This window comes from Micropterus salmoides, unplaced genomic scaffold (genome assembly GCF_014851395.1).
Source record: "Micropterus salmoides isolate LMB-PRFRI ecotype aquatic unplaced genomic scaffold, ASM1485139v1 Ms_hic_scaffold_19, whole genome shotgun sequence".
NCBI classification, from domain to species: Eukaryota; Metazoa; Chordata; class Actinopteri; order Centrarchiformes; family Centrarchidae; genus Micropterus; species Micropterus salmoides.
The window spans coordinates 1,238,260-1,252,432 of NW_024041039.1; the positions used below are offsets into that span (position 1 = coordinate 1,238,260).

Consider the following 14,173-nt stretch of genomic DNA (forward strand, 5'->3'; position numbering starts at 1 on the left):
ATTATCTACTCATTTCTCAGCGTGTAAGTTCTTTTCCTTTTCTTCTGGAACAGATTGAAGATCAGGGCTCCGCAGAACACAGGTTCTCCCTACAGGGAGGATTTTCCAAAAATAAGCCGGCTTCTGTCCTTCAACAGAGTGCTGCTGTTCCTCCATCTTCTGCTCTCTCCTTCATGCTTTTCCTCTCTCTGGATGCTGCTGTGCTCTGACAGGAAATCCCTGGCGTTTAGTGACTGAACGAGCTGCTTTGATTTCTTCTAATGTGTCGTTTATCTCACGTCTTCCTCCCTTACTGTAACGTGCAGAAGCAGTTCGGCTTGTATCTGCTGGAAGCTGCACTTAATGATTCTGTCTGTTCTGGCTCTGTTGTTACTGAGGGCCTCTCGGGTGTTGGACCCTTATGGCCCCTGAAAAGTTAACAACCACCTAAACAACAGCTTCTGTGCTGAGTCGAAATGTTTAAGCTTCTGAGATTCTAAGATAAAATAATTTAGCATTAAAAATAGTTTCTTTTAATGACTCTTTCATGTGAAAGCAGAATCCAGCTGCTGAAGCTAAACGGACCGTTTAGAGTAGTAGAGTCTGGCGTGGAGGATTTAGATCACGTACCAGGAAACGTTCTGTTAAAAACATGATTCAAATCATTCAAAGGAAAGCGGAGCAGCGATTCTTCACATTTGAGAACCAGAAAATGTTTTTAGATGAACGATCAAAAAAGGGGCCTATTCATTTTCTGTTAATCGACTAATACTTTCAGCTGTACTTGTATAAACTGTTGGGTTTTTTATTTTAGAAGCTCTGCCTGTGTTCTGTGTGTAAAACTCTTCATGTGTAACTGAAGCTGTCAGATAAATGTAGTGAAGTAAAAGTACAAGGTTTCCCTCTGAGAAACAGAGACTCCAGTGAAGTACGAGTACCTGAGTGCTGTACTTGAGTACAGCGGTGGAGTAAATGTACTTGTTGATGGAGGAACAGACTGACAGAAAGCAGCAGAGGAGCTTCAGCAGATGATAGTTTTCACTTTAAAGTCGCTGGAGGAGCAAACTGTGTGCAGAGAGTCTGGAAAACACAAACTGACTGGGTTAGCAAGAAAATAAATCAGTCTGTTGGGATAATTAGGAGGATTAATAATCTTGTGTCTTCTTACACTCTATTACAGTTTCATTTCTCCACATCTTTCATATTGGAATATAGTTTTCCTGCTACGCTCCGCAGAACTTTGGTCCTACAGAAACGCTTTGTTAGGACTGCAACCCGATCTGAGTCCCATTCTTCATCCGTCCCTCTATTTCAGAGACCTCGCTGTTCATGAGATTAATATCACTCAAACATGTGTTTTATTTATATGGAATATTCAAGATTTATTTTAACACCCAGGTTCACTCTGATTCAACGCGTCAATCATTAGATCTTCATCCTCCAAAGTTTCTTACGTGCAGATTTATTCTCAGATTTAGGGGCACCAGATTCTGGGATTCAGCCTGGCATTAAACTCCTCCTCATTAAAATGTTACTAAAGATATTTAAAAGCCTGTTTAACTGCTGTTTTATGATTCTAATACAGAAACAAACTTGCTTTTATACTGTTCATATTTTTGTTCTTATATTTCTATTATTGTTACTGTCATTAAAATGAACTTGTTGATGTTATAGATGTTTCTATATTATTATGTTGTCATTACTTTATGGAGTTATATTTTTCTCTCTATGTTATTATTTACTTTGATTTTAACTATAGGTGGAGGCGTTAAATCAGCCCGTTTGGGTTTCCTGCCTCTTCCTGCAGGTTATATCATTTGTTATTTTCTTTGTCATTTCTATGTAATTTTACGTGTGCAAATAAATAAATGTAATCCTGTCAGCTTCAACAGAAGCAGCCAGTCCTCCTATAATGGAAGATCAGCAGCCCAGTAAGTTGGTTCTTGTTTTATTAAAGGCAGTCAGTCCCCAGAGCTGCAGCCCTGCAGACACACAGCTGGAAACTACAGACGGTCTGAAGCTGAACCCCTTCATGACTCCATCTGCTGATGAAAGGTTGGAGGCAGGGCGGGAAATTAACACCTGCCAAGCGCCAAATACGGGTAGATTTTCCATTTGGCGTCTAAATGTTTTGGCGGGTAAACGTATTCGGTATGATATCGCCCTGAAAATGTCTTTTTGACTGTAGCTATCAGCGGATCAGCATTATGTTTTGTTGTGTGTCGCACTTAAATTGGTCCCCGCTGTACTGAGGGATCTAAAATCGTCATCAAATCATTTGCCCCTAAAATAGATACGTGTGAACCACAAAAAGGATTTATGATGTGCGAGTAAAACTGCAACCTACAGTCATTTTGTGCAGGAATGGTTAGGATTTTTTTTAATTTAGCATAAATAAATTAGAGACCAAATGTTGACTGTTTTTATTTTGCGGCTTAGAATTATTATTAGGCGGGGGAGGGGGGCTAAAGCCAAGTCAAGTCATAATTTTATAAAACAACTTACTGTTATGTCTTAAGTACACTGAGCAAAAGCAATAAATAAATAAGTAAGTTTTTTAACCAAGGCATGAAACAGAGGCATCAGGTAAAAGCCCCAAAGAGTTTCAGAAATGCATTTAATAACTTACTTACATAGCCTAGTATTAATAAACTGAAGACATTTTGTCTTTAGGCTACTTGCAAACATGATTTTTTTTCCCACACATTGTTGAATATCTTTAACTAAATTATATCTCTTTGAGTTACTGTACACCAACATTATATATGCTGTTAAATGTTAATATAATATTTAAAATGCCTATTAATGTGTTGTTAAATGTTGTAAAAAAGTATTTCTCATGTGTTTGTTTTATTTTAACTTTAAATAATATAGTGTCCCATAAAGTGTCCCACTCAACCTGATTGCTTCCAGTTTGCCGAAGATGGTGACAGATGATGTATAAAGATAAACAATTTGATAATAAATCAATAAATTGGCTTAACTTCACCATAGATGTCTTCACAACAACCTATTTTAAAATACACACGATTTTAATACATTCTAACTGATTTAGGCTGTTTAAAAGGCAATTTACCAAAAAGTTTACTTCACCCTATTGGACAAAATACCTTAAAATGACTGAAACTAACTAGTTTTTATGTTTTTTCAGTTCCACTCCTGGCCGCAGGCGTCGCTCTGCAGTTACACCGACAGACGCTGCTCGGCGGTGGCGCTGCGGCGTTTCCGGCCCCGCGCGGGCTAACTTCCGGTTTAGCCCTCCAGCTAACGCGAATGGCGGAAAGACGGTGAGCGCGCGGCTGCTCGCGGATCACAGCGCGCGGGCGACACGAGGCGTTTCGTCAGCTGGGACAGAAGAAGCGGCCTGCCGGGAAACCAAGGAGCCGCAGTTTCAGAGGGACCTTGGACCCGGATCTCAGCCTGAAGAGCAGTCCGGGAGGAGACCGGGATGGACCGGCGGAACCGGGAGCCCCGGAGCGGGGTCCCCGGGAGCCCAGCGGCAGGCGCGAGCTCCGACAGCCCCGGTGTTCAGGTCAGTGTTCAGGACTTGTTACCGGGTCCGCCTGCTCCTGAGGGCAGCACGTGCCCCCTTGTTCCGTTTCCTACAGGTTCACTAGACCTGTTCCCGTCAGGGGTCGCTGCTGCTGCTGGATCCGGCCCTGGTTCAAAAACTACACGAGCACCAATCATCTGTGCGGAGAAGGAGCGCAGGCGCAGTAGGAGGATGTTTATAATAAACACAGAGCCCATGAACGTCTGAGGACGGTCTGATGTGTCGGGATTTACCGGCTTCCCTTCCTCGTCACGGTAATATTGTAAATATGGTGATATGTCAGAAAGGGCTTTGACTGGACCGTAAGCGCACGTACCTGAGCCGGTCCTGACCTCACTGGGACCTAAAAGGTTCTGCTTTGGGGCCCTCATACCTGACTCGTGAGCCATGTAAACACTTTTCCATCGCTGCTCAGTCACAGCCGACGCTGCGGAACTCAGTCTGTCTCAGTAAGAAGTCTGGATGGAAAATGGTTTGAATGAACCTCTGCACACTAACGCAGTCCTCTTTAAGGACCGGGGCCAATCTGCTGCTCCGTTAGGGTCTGAGCTGCTGGCTCTACGTCTACGCTTTGTGCTTAAAAGTGGTGGTGAAATTTTCTCAGATTAGGAGTGCATTGTGGAGACTAATGTCTGTTTGGTTTATATATATATGAATGAGACAAACAACATTCAGGACAAAATATAATAATCAGCAACTTGCTTTTTTTAGCTTAAGTTACTTTCGCAGTACTTTCATAAAGTGGTGGGGACATCGTGTCTCCAGCTTCTGTACTACTGGCCGAGGCTCCCTGTATCTCACCTGGTCTGTGGGACCTGCTAAAGAGGTCTGCGCTGGTACTGGCTGATGATCCAGCATCTACTGACAAACTTCTGCATAGCACCTGTAAATTATAGATAACAATACTTGCTAGATATTAATGTTCTCAGCTCCATCAGGGCCACTCTTTTATTTCAAAATGGAAAATACTACATGACTGAATAGTTTGTTTATTATTTACTGAGAGATGTGCGTCCAGTCTGCCCGGCTAATCAACATTTTAATAATCATTAGTCAATGTGAATCCACTGCTTTCCATCTTGCATTAGTACAGAGTTGTACAGATAATCGCTGTGTTGTTTTAAAAGCACGGCGTCGCTGTGAGGAGTAGCCTACCGTGACACCGGTGTCTCGTCTGGACTGGTCCCACTTATGTTGCTGCTCGAATGCCCGAGTTTAATTTCATGCACGCGCGTTTCTAAACACCGTGTCCGGTCGGCAGTTATCACACGTAATAAAAAGTTGTAATTCACTGTAACGTCGTTCAGACACACTTCCCAGCTGGGTTAGCAGGACGCACGGGCTGCAGCTAACATTACTGTGATCCGCTGACATCAGGCTTTGAGTGGAGAGAACACAAGTTTACCTGACTGCTGTTCCCGACGTTCTTGTTGTGCCCAGAAGGACAGTCCCTCCTCGTCATCCTCTCGTCCTCGTTACAGGCACTCGCTCTCACCTTTACCTCCTTTTTAGCGACGTTTCAAAACGGTAACGGTCACTTTAACCTGCAGTCTTATTTTGAAAGCGTAACCGGACGTTGCATCTTTATTATTGCTAATTTAATAATCCGGATTGACGGAAAATTATGTTATTATTGTTAATAACACCTGCAACATTATTATGTTATTACTGTTGTTGCTAAGTTGACTGCGGAGCCCTACGTGGTCAAAAACGACGCCAAGGTGTCTTGACCCTGTTACTGGGGCACAGAGCATGAATACTGGGGTGCGTGTCCCAGTAAAAAGTGTCTAGCGACGCCTGTGGGGGGAAATCTAACTGCGATTTTTCTGCCCAATATTGTGATTACGATTCGATCTGCAATTGTTTTTTACATTTTTTTAATTGAAGTTTAGCTGAAGTTCAATATTCACTCTGTAAGAGATAAAACGTGTGATGGAGCATTACAACATGAGACGCCGTCAAAACCACTTTACATTCTACTTTAAGGACGAGAAGCGAGAGATGAAGTGTTTTTCTTTTAGTAAGCGAGCTACATTGAAACAAACACTTTTTTACAAAGACTAAAGTTCTAATAATAAACATAGATGTATAAAAATGCCAATCTGTGTCATTAAAAATACAATCACTCCCATGTCATGTTGCATCTTATGTTCACCTGACTGCAGATGTATAAGCGTTACCTTTCGTGCCAGCTGTTCGTTTCATGTCTGGGACTGATGGACTTCATCTTGAACCTTAAATCGAGGAATGAAGTGATCTGTAGAAGCTCCGGTGTAGCTGGGTCACTGGATCTTTCTTCCAGGAAGTGCTCTTGACTTTCTGACCTTTGGAAGGTCTGTGTCCTCTTCATTTCCAGACAGAGTTGAGCTTCTAAAGAGATGCAGGACTGGCTTCAGGTATGAAACGCTTACATACGAGAGAAAGATCATCTGTGATCTCCTGGAGATTCAAGGACACGTGTCCTGCCAAGTGGGTAGCAGGTGACGCGTCTTCGCGAGGCCTCGCTCTGCTCCAGCACCTCAATCATCTTCTGCCTTGGTCCCCATCTCGATGGACGCTCTGTAATCTGAGTGCTCCGGCAGTGGCTTCCTTCCCGGAGTCCTGCCACAGATTCCCTGCTTGGTTAATGTTTTACGATGTTGGCCTGTTCCAATGATGCCTTCAAATCGTTGGCTGTCATTTGAGGTTGTTTCTTTACCTCATTGTTGAGTCTTCGTTGTGCTCTTGGTGTCATTTTGACTGGGCGCCCATTTCTTGGTAGAGAAATAGCAACAGTCCCAAAGTGGCTCCATTTGTTGAATGTTTGCCAAAATGTAGACTTTGAAATCACTTTGTAACCTTTGCCAGCTTTATGTAAATCAACAATTCTTGATCGTTGATCCTTTTGGAAGCTCTTTTTGGCGAGGCGTGGCTCACATGAGCGTGTGCTTCTTGTACAGAGCAAACTCCAAAAGTTAGAGGGGATTTTATCAGTCAAAGTAGCTGGAGGCACACCTCCAAACTCATTTTCTTAACGAGACTCCAGGAGTGCTAAAACCTCCAATTAGAGTTCATTAACTCAAAGGTTCACATACTTTTTCCACAAGCATTATGAGGTTTTCACTTTGAAAGTTCTTTTAAATTATTTTAGACACATTATATTTGTCAATAACTTTAACTTAGATGATGATCAGATCACCTTTTATGACAAATTTGTTCAGAAAACTATGAAATTCCAGAAGGTCCACATGCTTTTTCTTGCCACTGTATGTATGTGGTCTGTGTAACGGTGCCACGTTAAATGGAGTTAGCATGTTAAAGCTTTGTGTCTGTCCGGAGTTCAGTGACTCCCTTGATAGAAGTTCAGTTTAGACCACATAAATGAACCAGTTCACCTGTGAAGTCCCCGGGGTCCCAACAGCGTGTCCCTCCTTACTAAACCTGCAACAGGCCGTCATCTTGGTGTTCCACTGATTTTCCTGATGAAGCGTCAGTCACCGTATTTCCTCGAGTGTGGGCGTGTGGGTACAGTAAATAGGAAATAATTATGAGATAAAAGATAAATGACAGCGGAGCCATTTGCCATCCAGCCTCCTCCCTTTCAGTCTCCAGAGAAGAATCAATACAGAGCACACAAACCCAGCAAGGCTACAAGGTGCTTGTTAGATAGTGAGCACTAAAAACAAAGTCATAAAGACCAGCTAGGCTGATGTAGGGAAGCCAGGAGGATGGCGGCGTGGGCCCAATCTGCTGCAAGTAAGGGTCCCAGACCTTATAGAAAGCATCTAATCTGGAGGGAAGTTTGCACGTGATATTCTCTAGGAAGGCAGTCTAGATTCTGTCTGGCAAATTTAAGGGTCAGAGTCCTGAATCAGAAATGTCTTCAATGCAGCACGTGCGTATAACATTTCCTTAAGCAAATCAGAACTCGGCCTGGATATGTGACAGAGATGCTCACAAGTCTCTGAGCTAGAGTCCAAGTCAAGTCTCAAGTCTGTTGTGGTTATTATGAATGTTGTATCACCTGCTGCGTTCAATCCAGGTTGCTTATAAAACTGCAGAGCTATAAGGAAAGTCTGTAAGTCAACACACTCCCCAGACTCCCGGTGTAACGTTAACTAAATAAAACTGTGACGTTTCTATAATCAACAATAAACCTGTAACCTGTTTTTAACTTGCAGAGCACAACCATGTAATGTGCACTGCAGTAAATGACAGCTTAAACTACTGTAAGTCAACACACCCTGCAGACTCTCAAAGCAGTGTAACGTTATAACTAAATAAAACTGTAAAGTTACATGATCAACAATAAACCCAGTGTTTCCCCTGGCGCTGCTGAATCACGACATGATCATTAAACTCAGCGCTCGGCTCGCTTCCTGTCCTCGTTCTGTGCAGAACACACGTGACAGATGATATAAGAGCAGCGTCGCTCTGAATCAGGAGCTGCGCAGCGAGCGTTTGATTGTCCGAGCGGAGGAAAATATTCTGGCAGTAAATGTCCGGCGTCTGTTACAGAGCGTCGGCTTCTCAAGGCCAAGAAAAGTCTGTTGTTTCCCAGCTGCTGGGAAAGTGAAGCCTGTTAGCGCTGAGTTAGCGAACATCTCCCCTTCAGCCTGAGCAGCTTCTACAGCAGCTACAGAACATTAGCTCATTTATAGAAAGTAACTGGAAGCTGCATTTTATTACTGCCTACGTGTTCATGTTGAGAACATCAGGTCCAAACTGAGACTAAACTGGTGCAGCCTGCAGCTCCGTCCTGCACAGACTGGAGGAGCTGAGCTTAGTGAAGCTAATTACTGATGCAAACTCGTCCTGTTAAACTGATGAGGAGACGTTTCTTTCTGGATTTTAATGTGTAAATAAAATGCACCTCAGAAGGGAGGAGGTTTCTCACGCTGCCTGTTTTTTATATTAATGTCTACAGATAAATGTCACAGAAGGCAACATGAACAGTCGTGTCTATAATGATTCTGAGGTCACATTAAGGGTTTTAGGGGCTGATGCCCAAAACATGTTGTGCCATCGCCGTAAAATCACTGTGGAGCATCAGAACCAACCAGATTTTTTCTCCAGATCTAAAGGTTGTCGTTCCTCCAGCAGACGGATCTTTGGCTGTTGGTTATTTATTATCTGCTCGAGCTTTTCCAACTATTTGTTCAGAGATATGGTGAAAATAACGGCCCAATGTGATGTGAAATTACATATTTTTCATTGGGAAGCACCCCCAAACCAGCACCAAAACATTCATCTAAATCTCACATTAAACTGGGAAACACTGCAGTTTGAAGCTGTTCTAAGGTGCATCGCAAGCTCATGGACACAAGAGCTGCTGAGACATGTTGGGGTTTCGCTGCTGGAAAAAAAATCCTGGAGGAAAAACTGAAACCTGTAACCTCTCTCTAGCTTACGGTAATAATTAACGTGACGGCAGCCAGCGGGACGTAAATGATTACGTTAATCGACCACCACAAGTTTGGCAAGTAAACAAACGCTCATTCATCTTTTCATAACGAACGACAGTCGGAGTTAACCTCTCGTAGGTCGTAGCTGAAGCAAGAAGCAAGCTTACGTTAGATGGCCGATTCTGAGCTAAACATGTTCACTCACCTCAGGTTACTAACCTATTTTGTGTTCAGCGCGTCTTTGTTTGGGTCTTGTTGTATGAAGTTTTAAAGCCAAAGTTTTTGATGAACGGCTCAGCCGCTTGCCGCTGTTTGTTGTCCGCTCTCACGTGCGGCCGCGCGCAGCAGATGCTACGTGTTACGTAGGCAGGATATAGGTAACACAGGGAGGGAATAACGGCAAGCTCATCAGACATCTCCTAAAAATAAACATTGTTCACGAGTCCTGCACCTGGAGTCCGAGTCGAGTCTTTTGAGGACGAGTCTCAAGTCGCTGTGTGTGCGACTTAAGTCGCACTCGAGTCGGATTCTCTAAGCTCTGGTTCCTGGAGCAGCCAAATCAATCTGTGGACAGTGGAGATGGGTGGGTATTCAAGGAAGAACCTAAAAGTGTTTTACATTAATCAGTGCAGTTTGAAGTTTATTCAACTTTAAAATCTTATTCATATTCTTTAGAACATTTCCCGTGTTTCCAAGATTTCATAGTCCTTCAGCTACTTTCTGCACATTAAAGCCAGCAGTTCAGTTTAGCGTCAGCTTTTCTACAGTCCACATCTTTCATACATTTATACTATTCAAATTTGTTCAAGACAGCAATTCAGTTTAGCGCAAGCCATTCAGCAGACAGCATTCACACCGCAATTTCTTCAGAAATAGCTTTTCTAGTTCTTCTTCTTCTTCCGTACGTTTTTTGCTTGACTACTCCTACTGCATACTTTGTGCTACAAAAACTATTCAACTATTACAATGTTCAGCTTTTTAAGGACATTTATGTTATTATATAACTTTATTCTACCTTTTATACATTTTAAACTATTAGGCTTTTTATGCAATTTTTAACATTTAAGTGAATGGAGAAATATTCAACTCTTAAAACTTCTTCAACTTTCAAAGGCTACTGCTTCTGCATACTTTCAGCTACATTCATCAATTCAACTGTCAATTGTTTACAAATCTTTTCTCTATTAAACGTGTATTCAAGTTTTTGATAGCTTCTGCAGTTTTTTCACCATCTCTATTATAGTTTTATAAAGATTTCAAGCACTTTCTGAGTTTATAATGGCAGCGGATGGAGCGGAATGTTGGAGTTAGAGCACGTGACCTCGTCAGAGTGGAGCCAGCTTAAAATTTCATCGTAAAAATTTATTTTTAACTCGCTGCCCTGCCCACAATTTTAACTCATGGTTATCCAAGAAAAGTTGAATCGGGAGCATCTGGATGTGTCAGAATTCCAGTTGCTCTCAATTCAACCTTTTTTGTAAAAGGCTACAGGTTTGATTGAGAAAGTTGTGGATTGTAAATTTTGGAACTTCATCAACAGCTTTTGCTGCTGATGTTGGCATCAGTTACTAGATAGTTTGTTAGTTAGTGAATGTTTTTATTTTTTCAAACAGTTCTCACACACAGGAACTCTGATGTGATATGAATTTGTAATTAGAGTAAACATATCCAGTAAGAATTGAGTGATCACCAATATGGTGCATTGAGCCACTATGATGTATTAATGTGGGTAAATAAACCTGAATTGTTGTGTGGAAAATAAGCTCATAAGCTGAGACGGGATGCAGACACTGAGAGAAGGGAAAGAAAATGATCTTAAGTATCATTTCTTATAAGTGGTATATTAAAATAGGCATTTACAATCGTGTTGTTTTCTATCTCACCATGGTCCACTCCGTACTCTCAAAGACAAGGTACACTTTAGCATTACTGCTCCTCCACTTTCATACATGCACCACTAATATTTAAATAAAATTAAAAATCGTCCGTGTGTGGCGGTGGCGTCTCTTACTGACCCTTCAGAAATGCTTCGGAAAATGTAGCGTGTGTGGAAGCTACTCGGTCAATAAAAGTGCTTTGTTACTGAAAAGCTATTTGATTCAGAAAACAGCAACGCTGCCACCTTGCTACTGAGAAATGTAGTTAACTACACTGCTCAAAAAAATAAAGGGAACACTAAAATAACACATCCTAGATCTGAATGAATGAAATAATCTCATTAAATACTTTCTTTACATAGTTGAATGTGCTGACAACAAAATCACACAAAAATGATCAATGGAAATCAAATTTATCAACCCATGGAGGTCTGGATTTGGAGTCACACTCAAGAAAGTGGAAAACATACAGGCCGATCCAACTTTGATGTAATGTCCTTAAAACAAGTCAGAATGAGGCTCAGTAGTGTGTGTGGCCTCCACGTGCCTGTATGACCTCCCTACAACGCCTGGGCTCCTGATGAGGTGGCGGATGGTCTCCTGAGGGATCTCCTCCCAGACCTGGACTAAAGCATCCGACAACTCCCGATCAGTCTGTGGTGCAACGTGGCGTTGGTGGATGGAGCGAGACATGATGTCCAAGATGTGCTCAGTTGGATTCAGTTCTGGGGAACGGGCGGGTCAGTCCATAGCATCAATGCCTTCCTCTTGCAGGAACTGCTGACACACTCCAGCCACATGAGGTCTAGCATTGTCTTGCATTAGGAGGAACCCAGGGCCAACCGCACCAGCATATGGTCTCACAAGGGGTCTGAGGATCTCATCTCGCTCCTAATGGCAGTCAGGCTACCTCTGGCGAGCACATGGAGGGCTGTGCGGCCCCCCAAAGAAATGCCACCCCACACCATTACTGACCCACCGCCAAACCGGTCATGCTGGAGGATGTTGCAGGCAGCAGAACGTTCTCCACGGCGTCTCCAGACTCTGTCACGTCTGTCACACGTGCTCAGTGTGAACCTGCTTTCATCTGTGAAGAACACAGGGCGCCAGCGGCGAATTTGCCAATCTTGGTGTTCTCTGGCAAATGCCAAACGTCCTGCACAGTGTTGGGCTGTAAGCACAACCCCCACCTGTGGACGTCGGGCCCGCGTACCACCCTCATGGAGTCTGTTTCTGACCGTTTGAGCAGACACATGCACATTTGTGGCCTGCTGGAGGTCATTTTGCAGGGCTCTGGCAGTGCTCCTCCTGCTCCTCCTTGCACAAAAGCGGAGGTAGCGGTCCTGCTGCTGGGTTGTTGCCCTCCTACGGCCTCCTCCACGTCTCCTGATGTTCTGGCCTGTCTCCTGGTAGCGCCTCTGTGCTCTGGACGCTACACTGACAGACACAGCAAACCTTCTTGCCACAGCTCGCATTGATGTGCCATCCTGGATGAGCTGCACTACCTGAGCCACTTGTGTGGGTTGTAGACTCCGTCTCATGCTACCACTAGAGTGAAAGCACCGCCAGCATTCAAAAGTGACCAAAACATCAGCCAGGAAGCAAAGGAACTGAGAAGTGGTCTGTGGTCACCACCTGCAGAACCACTCCTTTATTGGGGGGGTCTTTGCTAAATGCCTATAATTTCCACCTGTTGTCTTTTCCATTTGCACAACAGCATGTGAAATTGATTGTCAATCAGTGTGGCAGTGTGGACAGTTTGATTTCACAGGAGTGTGACTAACTTGGAGTTACAACACAGTGTTGTTTAAGAGTTCCCTTTATTTTTTTTGAGCAGTGCAGTAACGGCGCTACTTGTAGCGACGCTACTGCTCAACACTGCTCGGATGGTGGGCATGTTGAAGCAGGCTCAGTGGCAGGAGGCGCTGAGACGATGAGACCGGCTCTGTCTTCGTGCAGTCAAAGACTAAAGAGTTTATTCCATGCACAGTCAAAGGGCTTCACCGTGTTTGTCGTGTTGCCGGTCTTTTATCTTACGTCGCAAATATTGTTGCATCAAGCCCGGTGCAATGTAGCCATACTTTTGATTTTCTCCACGTCTTTTACATCACCATAGCCAATTCCAATCACTTTTAGATTTGGGCACATCAAGCACGATGCATGCTTATTGGCTCATTGACGTTAACAAGAACCTTTTAGGTATTGAAATTTGGTACTAAAAGACAAGACACTTTTTGATACTCGATGGTATTAAGCAATTCGGTCGGTGCCTAAAAATTATTTAACTCGATACCCAGCCATAGTTTCCTCCACCTGACGTCTCACTTACTGTCTTTATCTCTGTCTCTCTGTTGCTGTAGGAACGGAGAGGAAGACATGGACTCAAATGTCACCGCTGCCAGCACTGTGACAAATCCTTCACAAGATCTGGATATTTAAAGATTCATCAGAGAGTTCACACTGGAGAGAACTGTACAGCTGTGACCAGTGTGGGAAAACCTTCACTCAGTCAGGAAACCTAGAAGTTCACCGACGCGTTCACACTGGAGAGAACCATACAGCTGTGACCAGTGTGGGAAAACTTTCACTCAGTCCGGTAACCTAGAAGTCCACCGACGCGTTCACACTGGAGAGAAACCGTACAGCTGTGACCAGTGTGGGAAAACTTTCACTGCATCAGGTCACCTAAAAATGCACCAACGTATTCACACTGGAGAGAAACCGTACAGCTGTGACCAATGTGGGAAAGCGTTCAATAAATCAGTTAACCTTAAAGTCCACCAACGTATTCACACTGGAGAGAAACCGTACAGCTGTGACCAGTGTGGGAAAGCGTTCAATAAATCAGTTAACCTTAAAGTCCACAAACATATTCACACTGGAGAGAAACCGTACAGCTGTGACCAGTGTGGGAAAACTTTCAATAAACCAGGTGACCTTAAAATCCACAGACGTATTCACACTGGAGAGAAACTGTACTGGTGTGACTGGTGTGGGAAAACTTTCAATAAATCTCTTGGCCTTAAAGTCCACCAACGTATTCACACTGGAGAGAAAACGTACTGGTGTGACTGGTGTGGGAAAACTTTCACTAGATCAGATGTACTAAAAGCCCACCAACGTGTTCACACTGGAGAGAAACCGTACTGCTGTGACCAATGTGGGAAAACTTTCACTACATCAGGTAACCTAAAAGTCCACCAACGTGTTCACACTGGAGAGAAACCGTACAGCTGTGACCATGTGGGAAAACTTTCACTACATCAGATGTACTAAAAGCCCACCAACGTGTTCACACTGGAGAGAAACCGTACTGCTGTGACCAATGTGGAAAACTTTCACTACATCAGGTAACCTAAAAGTCCACCAACGTGTTCACA

The 14,173-nt window shown here is 43.5% G+C and overlaps 2 protein-coding genes across 2 annotated transcripts in view; both read left to right on the forward strand.

The window, feature by feature from the left end:
- Positions 1-3,013: 3,013 nt before the first annotated feature.
- LOC119910920 (zinc finger protein 32-like) lies at positions 3,014-13,340 on the forward strand. Its single transcript, XM_038729773.1, has 2 exons — positions 3,014-3,511; positions 13,154-13,340. Exons 1-2 carry the CDS (start codon positions 3,428-3,430, stop codon positions 13,313-13,315), a joined length of 246 nt encoding a protein of 81 aa, XP_038585701.1. The 5' UTR covers positions 3,014-3,427; the 3' UTR covers positions 13,316-13,340.
- LOC119910776 (zinc finger protein 239-like) overlaps positions 13,320-14,173 on the forward strand; it is a gene marked incomplete at its 5' end in the record, with an annotated part of 1,640 nt that continues 786 nt past the window's right edge. Inside the window, one exon of the mRNA XM_038729584.1 lies at positions 13,320-14,025. Within this exon, the coding sequence (XP_038585512.1) occupies positions 13,320-14,025 (706 nt within the window). The remainder of the gene's footprint in view (positions 14,026-14,173) is intronic.